Source organism: Pristis pectinata, chromosome 28 (assembly GCF_009764475.1).
Source record: "Pristis pectinata isolate sPriPec2 chromosome 28, sPriPec2.1.pri, whole genome shotgun sequence".
Taxonomy (NCBI): domain Eukaryota; kingdom Metazoa; phylum Chordata; class Chondrichthyes; order Rhinopristiformes; family Pristidae; genus Pristis; species Pristis pectinata.
This window is the reverse complement of record NC_067432.1, coordinates 26,178,200-26,205,232: the sequence shown is the minus strand read 5'-3', so window position 1 is coordinate 26,205,232 and position 27,033 is coordinate 26,178,200. Positions and strand designations below refer to the sequence as shown.

General features: G+C 41.3%; 1 protein-coding gene across 8 annotated transcripts in view; it reads right to left on the bottom strand.

The window, feature by feature from the left end:
- Positions 1–5,079: 5,079 nt before the first annotated feature.
- Positions 5,080–27,033, bottom strand: part of arnt2 (aryl-hydrocarbon receptor nuclear translocator 2) — a 262,293-nt gene continuing 240,339 nt past the window's right edge. For all 8 annotated transcript variants that reach the window (XM_052040356.1, XM_052040351.1, XM_052040353.1 and 5 more), the window contains 2 exons: positions 12,674–12,819; positions 5,080–9,615 (listed from right to left, as the gene is read on the bottom strand). In XM_052040356.1, coding sequence (XP_051896316.1) covers positions 9,517–9,615; positions 12,674–12,819 — 245 coding nt within the window. In that variant the 3' untranslated portion in view covers positions 5,080–9,516. The remainder of the gene's footprint in view (positions 9,616–12,673; positions 12,820–27,033) is intronic.

Sequence of the window (27,033 nt, the reverse complement as noted above, 5' to 3'; positions counted from 1 at the left end):
CAATTTTAAAGGTGATGGAGCAATGGTCACTGTCCCCCAAATGCTCACCCACCAATAGATCCTTCACCTGTCCCGGTTCATTTCCTAAAACTAGATCTAACATGGCATTCCCTCTAGTCGGCCTGTCAACATACTGCGTCAGGAATCCCTCCTGGACACACTTAACAAATTCCGTCCCATCTAAACCTTTGGCACTAAGCAGGTTCCAGTCTATATTTGGGAAGTTGAAGTCTCCCATTATAATAACCCTGTTATTTCTGCTTCTCTCCAAACACTGCCTGCCAATCTGCTCCTCTATATCTCTACTGCTACCGGGGGGCCTATAGAATACTCCTAGTAGAGTAACTGCTCCTTTCTTGTTCCTTAACTCCACCCATACGGACTCTAGAGATGATCCTTCTACAACATCCATCTTTTCCACAGCCGTAACAGTGTCCCTGACCAGTATCGCCACCCCTCCCCCTCTTCTCCCCCCTTCCCTATCCCTCTTAAAACACCGAAAACCAGGAATATTCAATATCCACTCCTCTCCTGACATCAGCCACGCCTCAGTAATAGCCACGATATCATAGTCCCCCATACTTATCCAAGCCCTCAGTTCATCCCCCTTATTCCTGACACTTCTTGCATTTAAGTAAACACACTTCAGTCCATCTATCTTACTACTTTTACAGCCTGTATTCTGCTTCTCCTTCCCCAAAGCCTCTCTACCTGTTTGATCTAACTTTTCCCCATTCCCTTCTTCCTCTGACCTATTCCTCCGGTTCCCTTCCCCCTCACAAACTATTTTAAACCCTCCTGTACCACCCTAGCAAATCTCGCCGCAAGGATATTGGCCCCCTTCTGGTTCGGGTGTAACCCGTCCTCTCTGTACAGGTCCCACCTTCCCGAGAAGAGATCCCAATGATCCAGAAATCTAAAACCCTCCCTCCTGCACCAACTTCTCAGCCACACATTTATCTGTCACCTCCTCCTATTCCTACCTTCACTATCACGTGGCACTGGCAGCAATCCCGAGATTGCTACCCTTGAGGTCCTGTTCCTCAATTTTCTGCCTAGCTCCCTGAACTCACTCTTCAGGACCTCATCCCCCTTCCTACCTATGTCATTGGTGCCAATATGGACCACAACTTCTGGCTGCTCTCCCTCCCACTCAAGAATTCTGTGGACCCGATCAGTGACATCCCGGACCCTGGCACCTGGGAGGCAACATACCATCCGGGATTCATGCTCACTGCCACAGAACCTCCTGTCTGTTTCTCTATTGAGTCCCCTATCACTACCGCATGTCTCTTTCCCACCCTTCCCTTCTGAGCAGCAGTACCAGTCCCAGTGCCAGAGACCTGGTAACTGCAGCTAGGCCCCTGCAGGTCATCCCCCTCAACAGCTTCCAAGGCAGAAAACTTGTTACTGAGGGGAACAGCCTCCGGGGCTATCTGTCCTGTCTGCCTGCCTGACTTCTTCCTCTTCCCTCCCCTGACCGTCACCATTCTATCTGCCAACTGAACCTCAGATGTACCTCAAAGTATAACATTGGCTTGGTTGAGGTAGTAGAGATCTACTGGTCCAAATTTAGTGGGAGCTGCAAATAATGTGGGGAAGTAAATATTGTAGATGGATAGCTGGCAGTTGTAGATCATGATAGAAAATGTGAGAACATTCACTTTATCTTATTTTATCATTATATAAAGCTCTAGACCCCATCTGAAATACAGCTAGGAGGCCCGGCACCACAGGTCAGGAGGCTTCAGGGGCCACAGAGTCCAGGCTAACCACGTGATATAGGGTGAAAGGTTTAAATTGTGGGGACAAATTATATAATCGAGCCTTCATTCACTTAGTATCAAAGGTTAAGGGGTAATTTATCTGATATGTTTCAGGTGATGAGAGGAATTGTTAAGGTAAGGCATTTCCTCTCGAGGCAGAGTTCAAAACAAACTTTAAAATTGGGCCCAATTCAGAGGTAATGTCATAGAACAGTTCTTCATACAGAGTGATGGAAACTTGGAACTCTCTTCTCAAAATGGTCTTAGGTTAAGACCAGTTAAATCTTTCAACATGTCTGATAGATTTTTTTGTTAAAGCCAAGAGAAATAAGGGCAACAGATCTTGATGGTCAGCATGGCCAGGGTGGGCTGAAGGGTCTGTTTCTATGCTGTATATGACTCTGAGAACCGTAACAGTTGAATGAAATGTCAGAATAATCTTGAGCAATGGATGGCCTCTTCCTGTTCTCTGGTGATGTTCTCAGATGATAATTGTTCAGTTTACCAGACTAGTAACTAGCCTACCTGAATGGAATCACCAGTAATTCCCCACCTGCCCCCCCGTGTGTAAATGCATTTGCTTATGTAGCCTCCAGTTTAATGCACTTGTTTGGCTGACTATCCCACAGCAACTACTTAAAAGGGAAAGGGCAGTAGAAAAATATTCCATCTGTGCTCCAAATTTTCCACCAGCAATGCCACCCATGTACAGAGTACAGAGAAATTCAATAAAAGTTCCATGTGTCACAGCATTAAATAACTCAGGGGCAAATTTTCTGATCAACAAAGACTGTGCCGCTGTATCATTTAGGAGAGAAAATAATCTGAAATAGTTAACTAAGTGTGCTGAAAGTTTAATCTACTGGAGTTCTTTGACAATGTGGATAGTCATAGAGATAAGGTCTCACACAGGAGGTTGGTCAACAAGGTTGCAGCATGTAGATGAGGAGATGAAATGCTCTATTTCCAAATTTGCTACTGATACTAAACCAGTCAACTGGTGGGATTGGGAGTATAGAGGATGTAAAGAGGCTTGTGGGGGAATATAGCAAGCTGACGATTGGGTGAGAATATGATGCACAAAACAGAAAATCAGAGTATGTTTTAAATGGTGAGACTAGGTAATGCTGATGTTCAAACATGGTGTTCTTGTACACAATGCATGGAAATCCAACACACAAGTGCAGGAAGTCATTGGGAAGACAAATGGTACGTTAGCCTTTACTATGAGAGGATGTGAGTACAAGAGTAAATATGCCTCACTGCAACATTGGTGAGACTGTACGTGGAGTATAGTGTACAGTGCTGGTCTCCTTACTTAAAAAGGGATATAACTTGCCATAGAGGGAGTGCAGCAATGATTCCTAGACTGGCTCCAGGATTGGTGAGTTTGCCATAAAAGATGTTAAGTAGACTGGGCCCGCATTCTCCAGAATTGTGAAGAATGAAAGAAAATCTTATTGAAACTCATACAATCCTACTGAGTTCGACAGGCTGAATGTTTCCCCTGACTGAGGTGTCTGGAACCAGCGTCACAGTTGTACAGTAAGGGTTAGCCCATTTTTAGGCCTGAGATGAGAAATTTCTTTATGCAGAGGGTGGTGAATCTTTGGAGATCTCTATCCTGGAGGGCTGGGCTGTATAGACTCAGTCACTGAGTTCAGTCAAAACAGAGCTTGACAGATTTCTGGATATTAAGGGAATCAAGAGGTATGGGGATGGTGCTGCCAAATGGTGCTGCCAAATGGTGCTGAGGTGGATGTTTAACCATGGTCTTGCTGAATGGTGGAGGATGCTCGAAGGACCGGGTGACCAACTCCTGCTCCCATTGTTATGTTTCCATGTACCCACTCGTATCATCATTTCAATAGTGAGAAGGCATTTTCGACAAACTAGTATTTGCTGGAAAGAAACACTCAAATGCAAACAGCTGAAGTTCTGACAAAATTTATATTCCAAATAGCTAATTACTAAAATAAAAATAGAAAATGCTGGAAATACTGAGCAGGTCAGGCAATATCTGTGGAAAGTGGTACAGAATTAATATTTCAGGTTGAAGGTTGTTCTGATAGAGTTAACCCAGTTTCTCTTTTCACAGTCGCTGCCCGACCTGCTGAATGTTTCCATTATCTTCTGTTTTTATTTCAGATTTCCAGCATCTGCAGTGTTTTGATTTTCAATTTATTTCCTAATGACTGCCCAAAGACCCCAGCAAAACAAACCAGGGGCCTGAACTGAACTATGAGTCACAGATGAACACAACAAAAATGAGGCGAGGATCCTGTGCACAAAAGCAAGTGAATGGACAGACAATAGCTATTAGTTTGGTTTATTAGCAGCATTACAGATACATCACACCAATGACTTCTTTAACTTCTGCCTTTTGTTTTAGCGTGCTACGTTAATATTTAAAGATCACAGGTAAGACAGACAACAGCATATGATTAAATATTTCACATTAACTGTACATTGTTTGTAATAGCAGATAAATTACAAACCGCTTTTGGCTACCACACTGCAAATTAAAGTTTTAAACAGAAAAACAATGAATAAAAAATGATAATCCTGCTAAATGTTATATTTGAAACATGGGCATGATAATTTAAAATCACAGGCTATAGAAACAGATCACTAAAGAACTCACTAGTGACTGACTGAAATAACATGATTAAGGCTTTGAATCCTCATGTACTGTAGTAGAAAATCTGAACAATATTTGAAAATTTTTACATTTGTGCCATTTTAATTGCATTAATAACTAAACAATGCAGGTCATAATCTGTATGTATATATAAATATCATCCTTCAAAAGGCTGGCTTATAATGTTTCATTTGCACTAGAAAATGCACCATATGACTGAAACCAAAGTTTTGTACATTGGTATTGGTATGTTATTGAGATAGCCTGTGTTTATATGAAGCAAAATTGTCCTTAGTCGGTCAACAAATACATTTTGAAGTCCCAGTTAATATAAATTTCTAAAACACAATAGGGTAAAACTGATGAGGGTGTAAACAGCTGTGGTAAAACACTGGCCATTATAAACCCTGTCCCGATCTGTTTCATGTTGCCCCCCCCCCCCCCCATTATACACTCCAACTGATTTTGCTTTATATTAGAGTCAATGGAAGAAAATTGGGCAGAGTGTACATTGGGGTAGATAATTCAACCTCCAAGTTGGACTTTACTCCAAGGTTAACACTTGGTCCACAGCAAATTGCTTCATTAAAATAATTTTACATTTGTAAAGAAATAGTTATTAAAGTTGTCCTTTTACTAAAACTTGTCTGCACAATCACATTTATAACTATACTGACTTAAGCAGCACATTTATTGGTGGAGTTACATTTTTCCTTAATGAAACATAGTTAATTAAATGATACTACAATATACAAAAATAAAAGCACTTTTGCAGAAATCAGAATGCTACATTACATGAAATTACATCAAAAGTACTTACAAAACACTGAAAATACAGAACATTTGCTAAAACACTGATTCACTGTGCTCCTAATACAACTATTTACAGTTCCATTTTTATTATCTATTTCCACGCTTAGATTATGCAGAAATTAGCTTTTAATCTAATGCATTAAGCGAAAGCTTTAACATTAAACAGGTTTAACATGTTACACTCAACATTTGCTCAACATAGATTACTCAATAAAAACATCAACTTGACAAGGGTGCTTAAATTAACAAGAAAATTTTTCAATACTGATAACTTCTTAAAACAGCAAGAATTTATTTTAACATGTTTAAGTTATAGATCCTATTGCAGGAATTGGTGACCTTAAGTAAGTTTGCACAGCCTATGACTCATGATCGACAAGGCCAAGTCAGATTTCTAAGCAAATCTGGCTGGAACCAAGATTTCTTCAAGAACATCAGCTCCAGAAGGTGGGGAGAATGAGAAATTGTTTAATACTTGAAGCACTCAGACTCAGAGCAACTACAAAAATAAAACTACAGGATTTTGTACAGTAAAGGTAGGGCTATGGATGCCTATATTGGCCTCACTAATGGTTTAGTATCACAGTGAAGCCTCCTGATTGGTTAGATGTCAGTGAAGATCATTAGTAATTTTTTCTTCTTCTTCTTAGACAGTCCCTTGTTATTGCGATGACTTAACCCTGACCCCAGTGTTAAAGTAGTTGTCTACTGACTCCAAATCCAACTCCAGAAAGATCTTGACTTTCTAATTCCCCTCCTTGTGATCAAATCCACATCTCTCTGATCCTCTCCAGGCCTACACTTCCCAATATCTTCACTCCTCCTGCTTGGGCATCTGTGCATCCTGATTTAGCTTCTATCCAGCAGAGGCTGCCATGCCCTTCACCAACTAAGCCCCAGCTCCCCAAACCTCACTTATCAATTTCCACTTTAAGTCACTTCTTAAAACCTTCCTCATTGACCACATTTTTGGTTATCTGTTTGACATTTCTCCAGTGAAGCTTACGGGAATCTCATGTTAAAGGTATCACAGATGTGCAATCTTTTGTTATTTTATTGTTCTATCTTGGTTTTAATGTGACTGAGTGGACAAAAGACGTAACTGATGATTGGCAGGTTTGACTGAACATTATTGAAAAGGAATTATAAGAGGGAAAGAACTCAAATAAAATGAAAGAAGCCAAATTGCACAGAATTCTGAATCTGTGTTCATTTTCATCTTTAATAGTTATTTCCAATATGGATATTTGTAATTATTAGTATTCTTTTAACATTGTCTAGTGAGAGGAAATACTTTGAGAGGTTTTCCTTCATTGATAGTGGAAGAGTATAGGGGCTTTTAATTATTCTGGCCTTATTTTCTCAGAGACAAAGGAAATAATTTGATGGAAGTGTCACCATCCTCCTATAATCTAAAAGACCAGTACAGTTCATTGGTGGGATTGGCCTCACAAGTTACACAATAACTCACCAACTTGTGAAGAGCAGAAATCTTCTTATCCTTTCCCTCTAAAATTCACTCCTTTTGTTGTATCTAGTTTTTTTGTGTGATATAACTCAATCACCAGCCCATACCACAGGTGCATTTTATTAGGTATTATGAGTAACTTCCTTTAGTTGAACCACAGGAAACAAATGTGGAAATTTCATTTTAATTGCATAAGGACATTTCCTAGATCAACACTTAAATACTTTGTTCCGCAAAGTGGCAAAGACTTGATTCCCATGCCTTAAGCCACTGTAAATCAAAATGAGGGAAGTTAAGTTGTAGGGGAGATGTTCATCTTCGGTAGCTGGTGTCAAATACATGCAGCAGTATTCCCTGCCAGATGACTCACTTCAGCACATTTGGTTCTGTTCAGCAATGGGACCAGGTGTGCAGAGGTGAGGACAACTACCAGCCAATACGAACACTAAATCCATGCAAGAGTCTTCTGAAGGTGCTCTTGAAAGAAAGAAGACAGCTAGCAACTACAACATGGTCAGAAAAATTCTAGTTAAACTCTAGTTTCTTTTCACATTTGCAGTATCATCTAAACCAAATCAATATTATAAAGACAGGTTTTTAAATGTAATCGTTATTTTGATATTTTTTGAAATCAACAGTGTTTGCATATTTAGTGAATTCAAAAAGCTTGGCTTTACAATCTTTCACTTTACAATGGAAAATTATCTGGTGCAAATATAATGAAGTATATTCAGGGAGTGACTTTCAGCTATAAATAAGTTTATTGTAAGGGAGATCTGTTCTTTTCACAGAGCATCTTAAGGAGCTTCTCTGTTTTAGAATTTAGGAAAGGTTACTAAATTGTATTTTTGGCTTGGGTGTATTATCGCTGTTCCCTAAATTTGCAGACGGTAAATGCTAAATGAATTCAGAGTGACCACAATCTTACTATTCTCATTATGACATCAAAGTTCCCAACTTCTTGCTTAAACTGTTTACTTGGTTTCATTAGTACTGCTGATCCTAATACAAAAATAGCCCGCTGTATGTAAGACTGAGAAACACCACTGAGGACTTACGGAGACTACAGAGAGACTCAGACAACATCACACATAGCACTGATTGCAAGACATTGAAGTTAAAGCATGAATTTGATGGCACCTTTCTCAATTTTAATAATGAATATAAAAATGAGCCCTTGAAGAAATGAACTAAATATAATTAGTCTGCTGCAGCCAGCTGTGAGATTGATCTCTCGAGTGAACTTGGAAAGTTAGAGAATGGTATCTTTGTTTGGCAGGTGGGAAGGAGTGAAATGGAAGGATTTGTTGGTCCTTCTCTTTCTTTCAAGAATTGGCACTTTCAGGATATTGGGCACTTTCCTTTTCTAAAGTGACAAAAACTCCCACACTTGGCATTTGAACAGTCTTGGTTTTCAAAGCATCCTAACAGTATTGGAGGTTACAAATGGATTATTGTAACAACCCAGTGGTTAACAATGAATCATTTCATATGCATGGAGAAGGATCATATCGAACAACTGCAGTACAAAGAGACATTCCTTGTTTGTTGAATCGTTCCCTATGCCACAGATGTCATTTATACATTTTGTTGTCTACGAACGGTAGAATATTTCATTTTTTTTTATTTGACTTAAAAATATTCTGCAAGTCAAACTATAATTTTCCTTTTGTTGCCTTCTTCATATTATGATTCCCATTTCCTCAGCAATGCATTGCAGTTAATAGAACTGGTATGATTCAGACTCAAACACTGGGCAGACTGTACAGTCAGTGGCAACCCAACTATGACCAATAAAAATTAAGAGCAATCCTCCCAGTGGGAATCTGCAGAAACCCCTGGGAGGATCCTCTTGGCAAGGTCCCTGCGCCAGGTTAGGGCTTCCCGTGACACAAGGACTACCATGTGGCAGAGGTAGCCCTGGCCACAAAATGAGAGAAAGAATTAACTGTCCAGTAGGAAACATCCCAAGACCTGACCAGAACTGTCAAAGCATTCAATCTTTCAAAAACAATGAAAGTTTGAGACATTCAAAAAACATTGAAAAACTGTAAAAAGCAAAATAAAATTTAAATAAATTAGAAAATTAAAAACTCAAGCTTAGAATAAACACTTTTAAACATTAAAAAATTCTAAATTAAGAAATTAAAGATTTTTTTAAAAATCCTGCAAAGATATGAGCATTTTTAATTAACTATATTTTTTTTAAATTACTGGACTTTTACCTTAGACTCATGTAGTTGGTCTCTTCTATTCAAATCAATGGTGTCTCCTTAGACCTGGCACAGAATTCTCTGTGAAGTAACTGCTGGGTTTTTAGCCCAGTTTCCTCTCCCACACCAAACTCATGAGGAGTCCAGAAATGCAGTGCAGTTGTTGGTTGGGGCACATCACTGACAGAACTTCTAGACTTCCATTTATAAAAGCACGTACAGAAATCCTTAAATTGTTATTTACACAGAGTAATGATGGTGAATGCCAACAGTTTCACTGTCATTACATTGTGAAAGCAGAGCAATAACATTCTAACTGTTGAGAATTGGTCAAATAACAACTGTGGTATTGTAACCATTTTCTCACTGGGTAGTGGTGGGAGTGATCTTACAATATTTGGGAACACCTCAGTATTCATTACAATTCATAAGTTTGTTGTAGGTCCACAGTTTCTTGCTGGGAATGTTCAATATTGTTAGCTATTGTTACTGAATTAACTCCATTTGATTTTATTTAAGTGGCTCAAGCTTTTGAAAACTAGTTCCTAAGCTGAAGATCTTTACTTCACTTTAAGTGCTCACTTTTTACTGAGCACTGGAGATTTATTGAAGTATTTATTCAGAAAATGATGGGAACATGCTTAGATCAGCAAAGTCCTCATTGTTGTAATTTCCAGTGCCTTGTGTTGGATCTCCGAGCATGGACAACATATCCTGCAAGTAGAAAACAATATCATGCTTAGCATTTTGGAGAAGTTATATCCTGTTGTAGAAAATATAATGTAAATATTAAGCCTTATTACAATATTACCACCAAAAAAGACAAAGAATGGAACATGCAACATACACATGATTATGTATATATGAATTAACATACATGCCAGTGCAATCAATGTAGTTTAAGAACTATTGCATCTTGTGAAAGATATAACAAGTTTAGTACCAAACACAAAGTTTGGACCCACACAGAAGATCTTAGTTGATCCTACCTTGGAGGGTCGTCCTCAACTTTGCACTGATTTGCACTGTCCATACACTGCAGAAGTATAAAAGGGAACTGAGGAATCCGTGGGATGAGAACACACACTGGGCCAGAACTTGCTGCTTGGACCTATGTAGTTAAACACAGACCTACCTCTTCCAGATCTCCCAGTGTTGACTTTCTACTCAATCCAAAATAGCAAGGCCCTGCATGGCAGCAAGCCCTGTGCAGTGCAATGCCATCGTGTGGGTAAGGGAGAACAAGCCCTGCCCACAAAACAGCAGGAAAACACTGTGACAGCTGGCTAACCCATGTCTGCTTACAGAGCTATACAGGAGTTTGACTGCTTTCAAATGTTCCTGAAGTTCAGAAACACTCAAAATTATCACGAAGTATTAAAAGTCAATAGAAGAATCACACAGCTTAAAATGCTTAAAAGCAAATAAAAACAAAACTCAAACAATTAAAAAAAATTTAAGCCAACTTAATTAATTTAAACATGTACCCTAGCTTTCACTTACCTAGGTTCTCTGCAGCTATTGCTTTCCATTCAAATGAATGAGCTCACTATTCTCTGATAGGGTCCAAGCTACGATAGGCTCCATGGGCACATTCAACAGTGCAAGTTCATGCTCAGCTGCTGGACTTCATACAGAGTCTAATATCAGAGCTCAATTGAAGAATCGCTACAGCAGAGGAGCCAACAAATTCTGGATAACCTGTGTTCACATGGGAATCATGAACTTGGTGGCACTTGCCCTGAGAAACGCTGGCAGTCAGTGCTGGTGCCAACATTTCCCAGCAAGTTCTGGCCAATTAATTCCTGTCTCTGGGCTCAAGCAGTGCTGCATATACTGCTCCAGCACTACAGAAGGGGCATGGGTCATGTCCTACCAGGGCAGTGTGTGGAAGGGCTGGTGGCCGTAGTGGATTTAGTGTTAGGGAATGAAGCTGGGTAAGTTGACTATCAGCAGGAGGGACATTGAAGTAGTATCTAGATGAGCACTTGAACTGCCAAGGTACAGATGACTATGGACTGAATGCTGGTAAATGACCTGAGTATAGATGGATGGATGGCCAGAGTTGGCCAAGGGTCTGTTTCTGAGCTGTAGGATTCGATGAGTGAACCCAGCTTCACTGTCACCATTATTCTGAATAATGAAGAAAATGTTTTCTAGCCGTACCTGGACTGAAGCTAAAGGTGGTGAGTCCAGTTCCACACTTCAGCAGAATATAGCAAACAGACTATTACACTTCATGGATATTTTAGAGGTTTTGGAGAACAGTATAGGATTGGATGTAACACTAGTTTATTCTTGTGCTTCCTGCCTCTTAAAAGGTAAGTGGTGAAAGGTCAATACATCTGGAGCACAATGTAGGCAATACCCTTCAAATCTATGCCCTAGCCCCTTGGCTTCTAATGTTCCTGCTTGCTGTTTTTATAATCTCTACCTGGTTAAATAGGGAGCATAAGATCACATAAGATCAAAACAAATAGGGACAGGAGTAGGCCATTCATCTCTTTGACTTGCTCTGTCTCTGACAGCTGGCACTACCTCAATGCCATTTTCCTGAATTAATGTCCTCTGATCCCCTTATAATTCAGAAATCTGTCAGTCTCTGTTTGAATGAACTCAATGACAAAGCCTGCTGGGGTCATCACTGATTGAAAAAATTTCTCTGTCTTTCAGTCTTAATGGCCTACCTCTTACTCTGAGACTGTGAGCCCTGAAAAATGTTGTGTTTTATTCTTGTGAACTCTCCAGTTTATGGGCTGAGTCCACTCAATCTCTTCTCAAACACTAAAACCAGTCATCCCTGAAAGCAGTCTACTGAGTCACTGTGCATTTCTTTATAATTCTGTAACTCTGGAGGGGTGTGTATCTTGAGCTGTTGCACATATTTATAACTGAGATCATCAGATTTTTGGAATCCAGGGATATCATGGAATTTGATGACCAGGTGGGAAGTGGAATTGGGGAGGGGGAAGATACACGTTCGGGGGCCTGTGTGGCTAACTGCAGATTCTTATGGAATTTTTTCAGGGTGTGGGAATCACGGGCAATGCTGGCATTTACTGCTTGTCCCCACTGCCACCAGCTTGGTCACATCAGAGGGCAGCTCAGAGTCGACTACACAGAACCAGATGGAGTGACGATGACAGGTTTCCGACCCTACAGAGGCCTCAATTGGATCTTTAGGACAATGTCAGAATGTAATTTTTGAAATAAAGAAATGAATACACATTCCCTAATGTTCATGTTGGGATTTTAATGTGTATCATCTGAATTATTAATCTGGGTCACTGGATTACTAATCCAGAAATTCCCCTCACTATCTTTTGTTTGCTTGTCCTAAGAAAAACACACCATGATATTTCTTGAGACATGTGTCACTTTCTATTTCAATGCCTGTAGGATTTTGCAGACAGTTTCCCTGGAATCCATTCTTAACCTGTGGTCATTACTGAATGACCCTCTGCATTTGTTTAATTCAATTGTCCATTTAGATTTAACAATCTAACTGGTTATCATTTATATAAATCAGCAAAGTACCAGTGCAAGTAACAAAAATGTTTTTAAACATGAAACCAATGGTTTGTGGTGCAGCTGAAGGTAATTATGTCATATCAGTGCAGTTTTAATTTAATCAGATTTGTTAAATTATATTTGTGAATGAATTCCAAACAGCTGTAAGCATCTGAGTGTGTTCTCATGAGCAGCTGTGAAGTATTCGAGATCTTAGAAACAGACTAGTACTGTGCAAACCCAATTAATTGGCTCCTCTCACCTGAAAGACCTCAGGTTGTGCTTGTTGTTGGTGTGTATGCTGCTCATTGGCCTGTTGATTGTGATGCTGGGCTTGCCACTGAGACCATACTGCCGAGCCTTCGGAGGATCTGCCCTGGAACTGCCCACTACTTTGTCCACTCTCAGCTGTGGGTAGGATTTCAATACATAAAAACATCAGTTACTTCTAATAAAAGCACAGTGTTACGCATCTGGCAAAAGATGCAGTCTGTTACAAAACCAAAGAGGGACAACGAAAAATCTTAATGAACAGAGAAGGAAGTTACTTCTTTACTGATTTTTTTGGAAGACAAATGCATGTATCATGATATTGATTGCAGTAAATTGAAGCCAATACTGAGGAGAAGGGTAGAAACGGAGAAGTGTGAATAACATCCAAATTTTCCAAGGAAATTTAGGAGCTTAGGAAAAAGGGCACTGACAAATAGAATGTCAACAGAAGAGTCCCTAAACAGTATCGGGTCCCTAAACAGTATCAGGAAGCATAACCTTCTTAAACACATTCTCAACAGGAGCTAGATAAAGTTGAGTGGGTTGAAGTATTCTTTTCCCCTCTTTCATAGTTTTTGTCCCAATTTAATTGTGTGGATAATGTGAAATTGTTTAGTTTGACAGGAAAATTTTACGAAAAACAGTGTATTATCTAAATGGTGCGAGATTGCAGAGCTCAAGATGCAGAGGGATCTGTTGTCCAAGTGTATGATTTACAATGATTGATGCATGATTTCTTTTTCCAATTTAATTAATAAATCAATAATACTTCCTACATGGTCACTACAAACCAGAAGTAATTGTGTAGTCGTTTGAGACATTCTGACGACATATAATAAAAACATAATTCTTTCCTCCCATTCCCAACATGACCTAAATTACAACCAATTAATCTGGATAAAAAGCCTGTCTGACTCACTGAACACCAAATAATTTCTCAGTTAAACTCAAAATACCTGTGAGTTCAAAACAAAATGATCAGAGCTCCTGAATTCAGTACTAGCTATACAAAGAGGCATGAAACAAAAAGATGCTCTGGTGACACTTTGTACCTGCATCTCAGTGGTTTTGTCTCAGGGTGATTATCACACTTGTATCGAACAAACCTATAATTCAAAAATTACTTGAAAAAGAATCTTCCTCCTAAAAACCCATTTATATAAAATGGGTAAATTTAACCTAGACCTCAGAGACCTGGGAGAAAAAGAAAGTTACTTAATGTTTGATGGACCACTTTGTGCTTTTAAATAAGAACAATGTGCTGGAAATACTTAGCAAGTCAGGCAGGATCTGCTACTTTGTTTTTATTTCAGATTTACAGCATCTTCAGTTTTTTTTAAATTGTCAATCACTTGGTAGTTTGTTGTTTCAGCTCTCCACACAAAGGAGGGAGTGAAGCAGGGAAATGCCTGTACACCAAGTCTTAAATCTATGAATTAGAAGCAGAAGGCTATCTGGCCCTTCAAGTCAACACTGTCATTCAACCAGATCATGGGTGATCTTCAACCCCAATGTCATAGACTGTGGCCAATGGTCCTAGAGCCCTCAGACAGGAGAAACATCCTCCCTGCACCTGGCCTGTCAAACCCAATAACAAATTTCGAAGTTTTAATGACTGACCTTTCATTCTTCTGAACTCTGGAGAATACACACCCAGTCTACTTAATCTCTGCTTCTATGGCAAACCTGCCCTCTCTGGAACTAGTCCAGTTAATCAAGTACACTCCCTCTTTTGGCCAGCTATCAAGTACCCTCTTAGATGGGAACTTGGTAGATGTCCGAAGACGCTGATTCTGTGCTGTACGACTCTAACTCCATTCAGTTTCATTTTACTTTGCACATAGAAGTACAGCACAGAACAGGCCCTTCAGCACCACGACGCTGTGCCGACCTATATAAATACCTACCCCGTGATCAATTTAACCCATTCCCTCCTACACAGCCCATAACCCTCCATTCTACTTTCTTCTGTGTGCCTATCTAAGTCTTTAAAATGTCCCCACTGTATCAGCCCTCTACCAGCTCTTATCCCCCCCCCCCCCCCCCCCATTGGCAGTGCTTTTCCAGGCACCCACCACACTCTGTAAAAAAAACCTACCTCCTGGCACCTCCCCCTAAACTTTTCCTCCTCTGACATTAAACTGATGTCCTCTGGTATTGGCCGTTGCCACCCTGGGGGAAAAGGCTTGAGGTGTTATGCTGTGACATTCTTTATTATAGATTTCAGCATTTTCCCTCCTAATGCAGGCTAACAAGTCCATAGTTCACCATTTCTTCTCCTTGTTTAAATAATGGTGTCACATTTGCAACCCTCCAATCTACTGGAATCATTTTCAAGGTCCGCAAAGTTTTGGAAGATGATAACCAATGCACTTACTATGTCTAAAGCCATCACTTTTCAGACTCTGGGAAGTAGATCATTGGCTCCTTGGGATTTATCTGCTTTCAGTTGATAAAGCAAGAACAGCTTGCACATGGTATTTCTTGGTAATTAGTTAATGGATGACGTGATCAAATATTTAAAAATATTAAGGGGAAATGATGAATTGAATGAAGAGGAATTATTTCCACTCCTTTGGAAATTTGGGCACAGAGCAAAATTGGGCAGGTCTTTAAGGATCAAAGGAAACAGCCCCATATCCAAAGGGTGGCAGAGGTTTAACATGCCTTTCCACAGATAACAACTGATATGTTTGTAGCTAATTTTAAATCTGAGATTGGTAGATTTTATTAACTAGGTATCAAAAGATGGGGCAAAGGTAAGAAGGTACATTAATAATACCACAGCTCTCATTGACTGATAAGAACAGACTGCTGGGGTTAAATGGGCTGGAACTGTTTCTATGCTTTTAAATATCATTCAAAAAACAAAAAAGGCATTCAATACAAGTTTTAAAACAAGGGAGTTGGCCAGAGTTGAATCTACTCAGAATATATTGCTGGATATTGGTTTCAGAGAAGCAATATTAAGTTCCAATGAATACAAACTGACAAAACCAACAGAGCACTGAGGGCAGTCAGATTTCAGGAGAATGCTCCATAATCCCTTTCGATTGGTAGAGTGAAGGGCTTTACTGAAGCCAAAAAAGGCCATATACAATGGCTGCTGCTGCTCCCTGCATTTCCAGTGGAGTTGCCATGTGGTGAAGGCCTTGCCCATTGTGCCTCTCGTTTGTGATGTGATTCAAGGACTGGCTCTTCAGCCACTGGGATGCGGCAGTTGAGGAGGACTCTGGTGACGACTTTCCTTGTGATAGGCAGCAGGGGGACCCCTCTGTGGATGTCGCAGTTGGGTTTGCCTCCTTTTTTGATGATGGCCCTCTGGCACATCTGTGATGCCTAACATTGAACATGGAGTCTAACCAGAGTTTATATTATCAGAGCATGGTTCTGAACTATTTGCATTGAAATAAGGGCAGCTGTGATGCTGTTGTCTTGCAACTCCAGTGCTTCGGGTTTGATCCTGACCTTAGGTAGTGTCTATGTGGAATTCATATGTTCTCCTGTGACTATGTGGGTTGCCCCCATGTGCTCCAGTTTCATCCCACATGCCAAAGATGTGGAGACTGTAAACTGCCGCTAGCATGTAGATGAATAGTAGAATCTGGGAGAGAGTTGATGGGAATGAGAGAGGAAATATGGGATCAGTGTGGATGAGTGCATGGACACAATGGGCCTGTTCCCCTGGTGTAAGATGTATAAACAAGGACATACATTTTATTAGCCTGCATAACTTTTTTTTTTAGTATATCTATAGTCTTTAAAAGATTTCTGTACTTGGGGCCTGAGAAGTGTTACTCATGAGTAGAGTGGTTCAGGTATACAGTGGCATGCAAAAGTTTGGGCACCCCGGTCAAAATTTCTGTTGCTGTGAATAGCTAAGCGAGTAAAAGATGACCTGATTTCCAAAAAGGCATAAAGTTAAAGATAACACATTTCTTTAATATTTTAAACAAGATTACTTTTTTTATTTCTACTTTTTAGTTTCAATATAACAAAACACGAAAAGGGCCCGAAGCAAAAGTTTAGGCACCCTGCATGGTCAGTACTTAGTAACACCCCCTTTGGCAAGTATCACAGCTTGTAAACACTTTCTGTAGCCAGCTAAGAGTCTTTCAATTCTTGTTGGGGGGATTTTTGCCCATTCTTCCTTGCAAAAGGCTTCGAGTTCTGTGAGATTCTTGGGCCACCTTGCATGCACTGTTCTTTTGAGGTCTATCCACAGATTTTCCGATGATGTTTAGGTCGGGGGACTTGGAGGGCTATGGCAAAACCTTCAGCTTGTGCCTTTTGAGGTAGTCCATTGTGGATTTTGAGGTGTGTTTAGGATTGTTATCCTGTTGTAGAAGCCATCGTCTTTTCATCTTCAGCTTGCTTTTTTTTTACAGACGGTGTGATGTTTGCTTCCAGAATTTGCTGGTATTTAATTGAATTTATTTTTCCCTCTACCAGTGAAATGTTCCCCGTGCCACTGGCTGCAACACAAGCCCAAGGCATGATCGATCCACCCCCGTGCTTAACAGTTGGAGAGGTGTTCTTTTCATGAAATTCTGCACCCTTTTTTCTCCAAACATACCTTTGCTCATTGCGGCCAAAAAGTTCAATTTTAACTTTGTCAGTCCACAGGACTTGTTTCCAAAATGCATCAGGCTTGTTTAGATGTTCCTTTGCAAACTTCTGACCCTGGATTTTGTGGTGAGGACACAGGAAAGTTTGGAGAAAACGTCTGGAGAAAATGTCTGTAAAAAAGCTGAAGATGAAAAGAGGATGGCTTCTATAACAGGATACTGATCCTAAACACACCTCAAAAATCCACAATGGACTACCTCAAAAGGCACAAGCTGAAGGTTTTGCCATGGCCCTCCCAGTCCCCCGACCTAAACATCATCGGAAAATCTGTGGATAGACCTCAAAAGAACAGTGCATGCAAGGTGGCCCAAGAATCTCACAGAACTAGAAGCCTTTTGCAAGGAAGAATGGGCAAAAATCCCCCCCAACAAGAATTGAAAGACTCTTAGCTGGCTACAGAAAGCGTTTACAAGATGTGATACTTGCCAAAGGGGGTGTTACTAAGTAGTGACCATGCAGGGTGCCCAAACTTTTGCTTCGGGCTCTTTTCGTTTTTTGTTATCTTGAAACTGTAAAAGATGGAAATAAAAGTAATCTTGCTTAAAGTATTAAGGAAATGTGTCATCTTTAACTTTATGCCTTTTGGAAATCAGGTCATCTTTTACTTGCTTAGCTATTCGCAGTAACAGAAATTTTGACCAGGGGTGCCCAAACTTTTGCATGCCACTGTACTTCAATTCAGCAAAAGTATTGCACAGTACATGGGCACTTCTGGCAAGTTAAGCATTTATTGCCCATCTCTAACTGCCCTAAAAGGGCTTGTTGTGACAGAGTTTAAGGTAGGATTTGGAATCAGTAATGAAGAACTGATCATAAATTTCCAAGTCAGGATGAGTGGAGGGGAGTCTGCAGGTAGTGGTGTTACCACATACCTGCTGCCATTTGCCTTCATTTTGGGAGAGGTCATCAGTTTTTGAGGTGCTGTCAGAGTAGCCTGGGTGAGCAACTGCAGTGATTTTGTTGATAGTACATACTGCAGCCACAGGGTGGTGAAGGGAATGAATGTTTTTTTAAAATCTGGGAACAGGAGAAAAACAACAGAAATCCCAGTACCCTACTGAAAGTGATCAGGAATTATCCTTGAGCAACATGAGATCTCACAGCAATGTACAATTTCCCTATTGTGTGGTGTATTTGAAAAATGCAGTCTATAATACATGTGGGAGAGCTTCATGTAGGAAATGAAGAAAAAAAAACAGTATGGCAGCTTGTTTGTTACAGAATTCTCAGTGACTTATCAACCTGACGGTACTCTGGCTGTTAGCCAAAAATACTTGGAACAAACCAGTCACATATCAAAGTTAATAACTTGCTGTTGGCTCTCTCCTTGCCTAAAGTGACAGCTGGTATGTTTTTGATGTATGGTCGTCAAAGCAAATACTGATAAAATTGCTCCTGTGGGCCTTCTGCACCGCATTCACATGTTTCTACCCATATCTCACTCACTGTGAGTGAGGCTGGCAGTCCTGACTCACCCCTCATGATGAAAAGTGTGAACAGACAGGCATGCATGATCATTGCACCTTCAGAACCACTAGAGTTCAAATGGTCATCAACACTGAATTAAGTAAACAACTGAATAGAATACATCTCTCACATATTGTTGATGTTTTTAAAGCAGGAATAAAGGTGATACTAAGAATAAGGAAACCTATAACCTGGTGAAATCACTGCAGGTCTAATGGCATTTTTGACTAAAAATGCAAAATGAAAATTAGGGCAGATTAATTAAGATGGATCCGCTGATCTTACCAATTGTTTGCAGCAAGAGTTGTCCATCAATTTTCCACTTCAGAATGATATTTTCCCACTTTACATTTCTGTGCTGCTGACAATTTGCACTTTGGAACTTATACTGAAAAAGCTGCTTTTTAAATTCATCCACTGAAAATCAGTCAAGAATTTATCACTGTTTTTTCAACCTGAAGGTATTACACAAAGTGATCCAACATTACTTAGACATCCTCCCACCAGACAATCACACATTGCTGTATTCTGTGCAGAAACATGGAATGAAGGAGGAAAATCTGATGTGCAGAGAAGCTGCTTTTTTTTTAAGCCTAGAAATACAATTACTTAATGTTGTGCAATTGAATGAAGTACAACATTAATTGCTAAACATATTCATGTCAACCCTTTTTTGAGCCCAAATGATATACAAGTATTTTCAAACCCTAAAAGAATGCTTACATAAAAAATGTATGACAAATATAGAAACTTGGCCAGTTATTAACTGATATCTACAGAAAAAAATATTTGCTTTGTTCACTAAAATACTGAACTAGGTGTGTTAACTGCTTAAAAATAATTGTGAATAACCCAAAAGTGCGCACTCTCTCTTTCTCCCTCGCCCACTCAGAGCCTGGGACATGTTCCCTTTCTCTCTGGCAGTCTGGATCTTCACCCTCATTAAGTCATACAGTTCAGAAAGAGAACCTTCAGCCCACCATGTCCATGCTGACTATCAAGTACCCATCTATACTGATCACGTTTACCAGCACTTGATCTGTAGCTGTCTATGCCGTAGCATTTCAAGTGCTCATCTACATGTTCTGAGAATACCTGCCTCCACTCAGGCAGTCTGTTCCAGATTCCAAACACACTCTGGGTAATACATTTCTTCCTTAGATCCTCTATAAACCCCTTGCCCTAAACCTACATCCTCTAACTTTAGACACTTCTACCATAGGAATAGTTTCCTACTATTGACCCCTCCATGCCCCTCATAATGTCGTATCGCTCTATCACCCTCCTCTGCTCTAAGGAAAACAAACCCCGCCCATCCTGCCTCTCCTTATAGCTGAAGTGTCCCATCCCAGGCAAATTCCTCATGATTTTCCTCTGCACCCTCTCCAGTCCTTTCTGAAGGGTGGTGACCAGAACTGTTCACATTGTGCCCCAACCATAAAGTTGGACCATCCCTGCTCTTACATCCCATACCATGGCTAATGAAGGCAAGCATCCTGTATGCCTTCTTCACCACCACCTCATCTAGCTGTGCTGCTCTCTTCAGGGATTCTTGGATTTTTACAAGAAGGCCCCTCTGTTCCTCAATACAGCCTAGGGTTCTACCATTCACTGTGTATTTCCTATCCTTATTAGTCCTCCCAAAGTGCAATTCCTCGTACGTATCAGGATTAAGTTCCTTCTGCCATTGCTCTGCTTATCTTACCAAGAATCAGTCTCATCCTACAGCCGATGACTATTCTCCTCTGTATCAACAACACCATCAATTTTTGTACCAGCTTTAAACTTACTATTCATACCTCCTACAGTCACATCTAAATCATTAACGTTTATAACAATAGGTGTCCCAGCACCAATCCCTGTGGTACACCACTGGTCACAGGCTTCCAATCACGAAACTACCCACTACCATCACCCTCTACTTATTAGCTAACCAGTTTTGGATCCAATCTGCCTTGGATTCCATGGGCTCTAACCTTCGGAACGAGTCTCCCATGTGGGGCCTTGTCAAAGGCCTTACTGAAGTCCATGTAGACCACATCAACAGCATTGCCCTTATCAATACATTTATTACCTCTTTGAAAAATTGAATGAAATTGGTTAGGCAAGATTTAACCCTAACAAAGGCATACTGGTTCTCTTTGGCGGACTGTCCTTCCTCTCCATGCGTAGATTAATCCTGTCCCTCAGACTTTTTTCAATAAATTTCCTACCACTGACATTAGACTCACCAGCCTACAATTATCCGGCTTATCCCTGCTGCCCTTCTTGAATAACAGTACTATATTTGCCATCCTCCACTTATCTGACACCTCACCTCTGGCTAGTAAAGATGTAAAAGTCTTTGTCAGAGCCCCAGCAATCCTCTCCCTTGCCTCCCATAGCAACTTGGAATATGTTTTATCAGGCCCAGGGATTTATCCACTTTTACACCCATTTTGTAATCCTCCTCCTTAATGATAAAATGTTCAAGAATTTCACCACCCCACTCCCCCAATTCTCCAACTACAATGCCCTTCTCCTTAGTGAATAAAGTTGAAAAGTATTTACTTAAGACCTCAACTATCTCCTCAGGCTACACACATTCCTAATGGGCTGTACTCTAATGAAAACAGAAACTGCTGGAAAAGCCAAGTAGGTCAGGCAGCATCTGTGAAAAGGGAAAGCAGTCACTGCTTCACCAGAACAGAGAAACAGAGAAAGCAAATTAAGGTAATTAGCAGAGAAGGTGGGGGAAAGCAATGGATGGGACAAAGGGGATGTCAGTAATAGGATGAAATGATGGAGAACCATTAGGTGGACTGTTAAGCTCCTTTGTCTATGTAATGTGCTGCGAATGTTCTGAAGTCTGGGTGCTGCCTGACCTGCCAGCTTCTGCAGTTCTTTTTTGATTTTCGGGCCCTACTCTTTTCCTGATTACCTTCTTGCCCTCAATATACTTAGAAAATGCTTTGGGATTTTCCTTAATCCTGTCCACCAGTAATATTTTTTGCCCCCTCTTTGCCTTCCTAACTTCTCTTTGAAGCACTTGCCCCCCCACCCCATGTTCCTGTTGGGCCTCCTGTGTTTTCAGTTTTCTCTACCTGTCACATGCTTCCTTTTAGTTGTTCATCCACCTGTCAATATCCCTTGACATCCAGGATTCCCTGAATTTACTGTCTCCACCTTTCACCCTTATGGGAATACTTTGGCCCTAAACCCTCGTTATTTCACTTCTGAATGACTCCCACCTGTCAGATGTAGACCAAACTGTTCGTAGCAGCTCCGTCTACTTCTTCCAGGTCCTGTCTTAGTACATTGAAATCAAACTTCCACTTCTCTAGGGATGGGAACCACATGCTCTCTCCCTCTCTCTGGAGGCCAATGACCATGTTCACCCTCTCTCTCATTGGGGCACCAAATTCTCTCTCTCTGGGAATGTGGGATTGCGTGCTCTCTATCTCCAAGGATCCTGTATGTATGTATCCAAGTATTTATCACTCACTCACACACTTTTTTGAAGAGGTAACCAAGAGGATTGACGAGGACAGGGCAGTAGATGTTGTCTACATGGAATTTAGCAAGGCCTTTGACAAGGTCCCACACGGTAGGCTGGTCTGGAAGGTTAAATCACGTGGGATCCGCGGAGAGTGAGCTAGCCAATGGGATACAAAATTGGCTTAGGAGTCAGAGGGTGGCAGTGGAGGGTTGTTTTTCAGATTGGAGGCCTGTGAACAGTGGTGTGCCACAGGGATACATTCTGGGATCGGGAGAACACGCACCAGTCCTCATTAAATGTTCAGCAGTGGAAAGGGTGAGTAGCTTTAAGTTCCTGGGCATCAACATCTCTGAGATCTATCCTGGGCACACCAGCTGCTCTACTTCATTAGGAGTTTGAGGAGATTTGGTATGTCACCAAAGACCCTTGCAGATTTCTACAGCTGTACGGTGGAGAGCATTCTGACTGGTTGCATCACTACCTGGTATGGAGGCTCCAATGCACAGGATTGAAAGAGGCTGCAGAGGGTTGTAGACTCAACCAGCTCCATCACGGGCACAACCCTCCCCACCATCGAAGATATCTTCAAGAGGCAGTGCCTCAAGAAGGTGGCATCCATCATTAAGGATCCTCACCATCCAGGATATGCCCTCTTCACATTACTATCGTTGGGGAGGAGGTACAGGAGCCTGAAGACCCACACCCAATGTTTTAGGAGCAGCTTCTTCCCCTCCGCCAACAGATTTCTGAACGGTCCATAAACACTACCTCGCTATTCCTCTTTTGTACTATTTATTTTCATAACTTACAGTAATTTTTATGTCTCGCACTGTACTGCTGCCACAAAGCAACAAATTTCATGACGTATGTCAATGATAAGAAACCTGATTTTGATTCTCTTGTTTGAATGAAGATGTAGGTGACCTGGTTTGTAAGATGCAGATGACACTAGAATTGGTGGTGTGGTGGACAGTGAAGAAGGTTAAGATTACAGCAGGATCTAGATCAATTGGGAAAGTGGGCCTAGGCATAGCATTTGGAATTTAACTCAGATGACTGCAAAGTAGTGCATTTTGGTAAGTTAAAGCAGGGTAGGACATACACAGTAAATGGCAGGGCCCTGGAGTGTCATAACACAGAGAGAGCTAGGGTACAAGTACATAGTTCCCTGAAAGTGGCGACACAGGCAGGCAGGATGGTGAAGAAGGTGTTTGGCACGCTTGCCTTCAGTGGTCAGAGCACTGAGTAAAGAGTTGGACATTACGTTACAGCTGTACAAGTTGCTGGTGAGACCACACTTGGAGTATTGTGTGCAGTTCTGGTTGCCCAGCTCTAGGAAGGATGTCATTAAGTTGGAAAGAGTGCAGAAAAGATTCACAAGGATGTTGTGGGACTGGACAGCTTGAGAGGCTGAGGTGTGACCTAATGGAGGTATATAAAATCCTGAGGGGGCATAGATAAGGTGAATGGTCACAGTATTTTTCCCAGGGTAGGGGGATCTAAAACTCGATAGCATACGTTTCTAGGCGAGGGGGGAAAGATTTAGAGGACATGAGGGGCAGGTTTTTCCACACAGAGGGTGGTGGGTGTATGGAACAAGCTGCCAGAGAGGGTGGTAGAGGTGGGTACAATTACAACATTTAGACAGGTACATGAGTTATACATGCAGGCAAATGGGATTAGCTCAGGTAGGTAGACAAGTTGGGCCAAAGGGTCTGTTTCTGTGCTGTGTATATCTATCCCTCACACACAGAGCCTGCAACTGCCTTCTCTCTCTAGGACCACACTATCTTCCTCTCCTACAATCCTGGATAATGCTCTCTTTCTTTGAGAGTTGGGCAATGCACTCCCTCTATATGAGGGTTGCTCTGTTGACCCAGAACTGCTTGCTGACTCTTGATCTCCCTCCCTCTGAGATCCACAGGTCTGCTCTCTCCCCTTCTCTGGGGGCCAAAGACCACACATTCTTTAGGAATCTAGGACAGCCTGTGCTAAAATCTCTCTCTCTCTTAATTCCTTAGTCCCCATGTTGTATCACCTTTTCCTCTCATTGCTAACACAGTGGAAAACATGTTTGGTCTTTTAACGTAATTGCAATTTCACAAGAAATAGCAGAACCCATTTGGGATTCTGTGGACATATTGAAGAGAGGGATTCTTTCCTGCCTGATTTTCCTCACCACTCTGTTCAGTTTCCACAAACCTTTTATTTTGGTATTATAAACATAGTACATCATACTGTGATTAATGTGGAGAAGCATAAGCAGGATCATGTTGTTCCAAGACGCAATGAAAAACTGCACAGTGCCAAATGCCTCGGGCTGAATTGCTTTCACAGCAACAAAAATATAGAAGTTATTTCTGTACAAAATCAAATCACTGCCATTATCCAATAGCTCAGATCAACTCTTGAGGTACAGGATCCTGGGCAGTTGAAACATGACACCACTGCAAGTTGTCCCTAATCTCCACTGCCTACAACTTCCCACCACATGGACTGTATCTGCTTGAATCAGACATATTATCTTTTCTGTGTAACCACGAGTGGATTTAGGATTTATTAGTCTACACCAGAGCAGACTGCAAGGGGGCAGACACAATCCACTGCACATGGCACCAAGAGTAATCCTCTCATTGCTACCTTTGAGATCCTTCTTAATTTACCTTTGGAGTGATGAAGGATGAGAGGCGACTTGATAGAGGTGTATAAGATTATGAGAGGTATAGATAAAGTGGGCAGCCAGAACCTTTTTCCCCCAGGGTGGCAATGGCCAATACCAGAGGACATGAGTTTAAGGGAGGACAGTTTAGGGGAGATGTCAGAGGTAGGTTTTTTTTTAAAACAACACAGAGTGTGGTGGGTGCCTGGAACACACTGCCAGGGGTGGTGGTAGAGGCTGATACAATAGGGACATTTGAAAGACTCTTAGATAGGCACATAGATGTAAGAGAAATGGAGGGTTATGGGCTGTGTAGGAGGGAAGGGTTAGATTGATCATGGAGTAGGTTTATATAGATCAGCACAACATCGTGGGTCAAAGGGCCCATACTGTGCTGTACTGTTCTATGTTCTACCTCCTCACTCCCTATATGAAGCTTGAAGGACTTTGTTTCTTCTTCTACCTATGTTGTAGGTTCCCCTTCCATTAGCACACCATCCTGACTTGCAAATTTATCACAAGACCTTCATCGTCATTGGGTCTACATCCTAGAACTCTGCACCCGACAGCTGTGGAATCACCTTCACCAGAAAGTTCACATGGGTTCAAGAAGACAGCTCACCAGCACCTTCTCTGGGGTAATTAAGGATGGGCAATAAATGCTGGCCATGCCAGCCACTCATTTCCATTAAATAAATAAATCAGATAAAAGCTTTGCAGTCCTGCAACATTTAGTCATGAATAGTGGACTGTGAATCAGAAAAAAAGTCTCTGAAAACAACACCATTCTCAGTGAGTGCTGAAGACAAGGCACTTGCAACAAAGTTCAACACAAATGGATAGGGTGGTATTGGTCAGGGCACTGAGCATAAAAGTTGGGAGGTCATGTTGCAGCTGTATAAAACTTTGGTTGGGCCAAATTTGAAGTATCGTATGCAGTTCTGGTCACCAAACTACAGGAAAGATGTAGAGGCTTTGGAGATGGTGCAGAAGAGGTTCACCGGGATGTTGTCTGGATTAGAGAGTATTAGCTATAATACTCTCTAATCCAAATTTGAATTGTTTTCTCTGGACCATCTGAGGCTGAGGGGAGACATGACAGAAGTTTATAAAATTATGAGAGGCATAGATAGGGTAGATAGTCAGAGAACAGAGGGACCTAGGAGTACAAGTACATAGTTAGTTTAAAGCAGTGTGACAGGTAGACAGGGTGGTGAAAACGGTGGTTAGCATGCTGACCTTCATCAGTCAGGGCATTGAGTATAGGAGTTGGGATACCATGTTGCAGTTGTACAAGTTGTTGGTGAGGCCACACTTGGAGTACTGTGTACAGTTTTGGTCACCCTGTTTTAGGGAAGACATGGTTAAACTGGAAGGAGTGCAGAAAAAGATTTATGAGGGTGTTGCCAGGACTAGAGGGCCTGAGTTATAGGAAGAGGTTGGCCAGGCTAGGTCTTTATTCCTTGGAGCATAGGAGAATTAGAGGTGACCTTATAGAGGTTTATGAAATCATGAGGGGCATAGATAAGGTGGATGGTAACAGTCTTTTCCCCAGGGTAGGGGAGCCCAAAACTTGGGGGCATTGGTTTAGGGTGAGAGGGGGAAGATTTAAAAGGGACCTGAAGGGCAACTTTTTCCACGCAGAGAGTGGTGAGTATATGGAACACAGTGCCAGAGGAAATGGTTGAGACGGGTGCAATATCATCATTTAAGTAGCACTTGGATAGGTACATGCAGGGGCGGGGCTTCTAGGGATATGGGCTGAACGCAGGAAATTGGGACCAGATGGGCGGGCACTATGGTCGGCATGGACTGGTTGGGCCAAAAGGGCCTGTATCTGTGCTATGGCTCTTTTTCCTAGGGGAAAATGTCAAACAGAGGGCATGGATTTAAGGTCAAAGGGGGAAGGTTAAAGGAGTTTTGTGAGGCAAGTTTTTTTTTAAACAGAGTAGTAGATGCCTGGAACATGCTCCCAGGGGAGGTGGTAGAAGGAGATATGATAGCAACATTTAAGAGGCTTTAGACAGGCACATGAACAAGTAGAGAATAGAAGGATACGGACCACGTGCAGGAAATTGGGATTAGTTTAGATTGGTTTCATGGTTGGCACAGACAT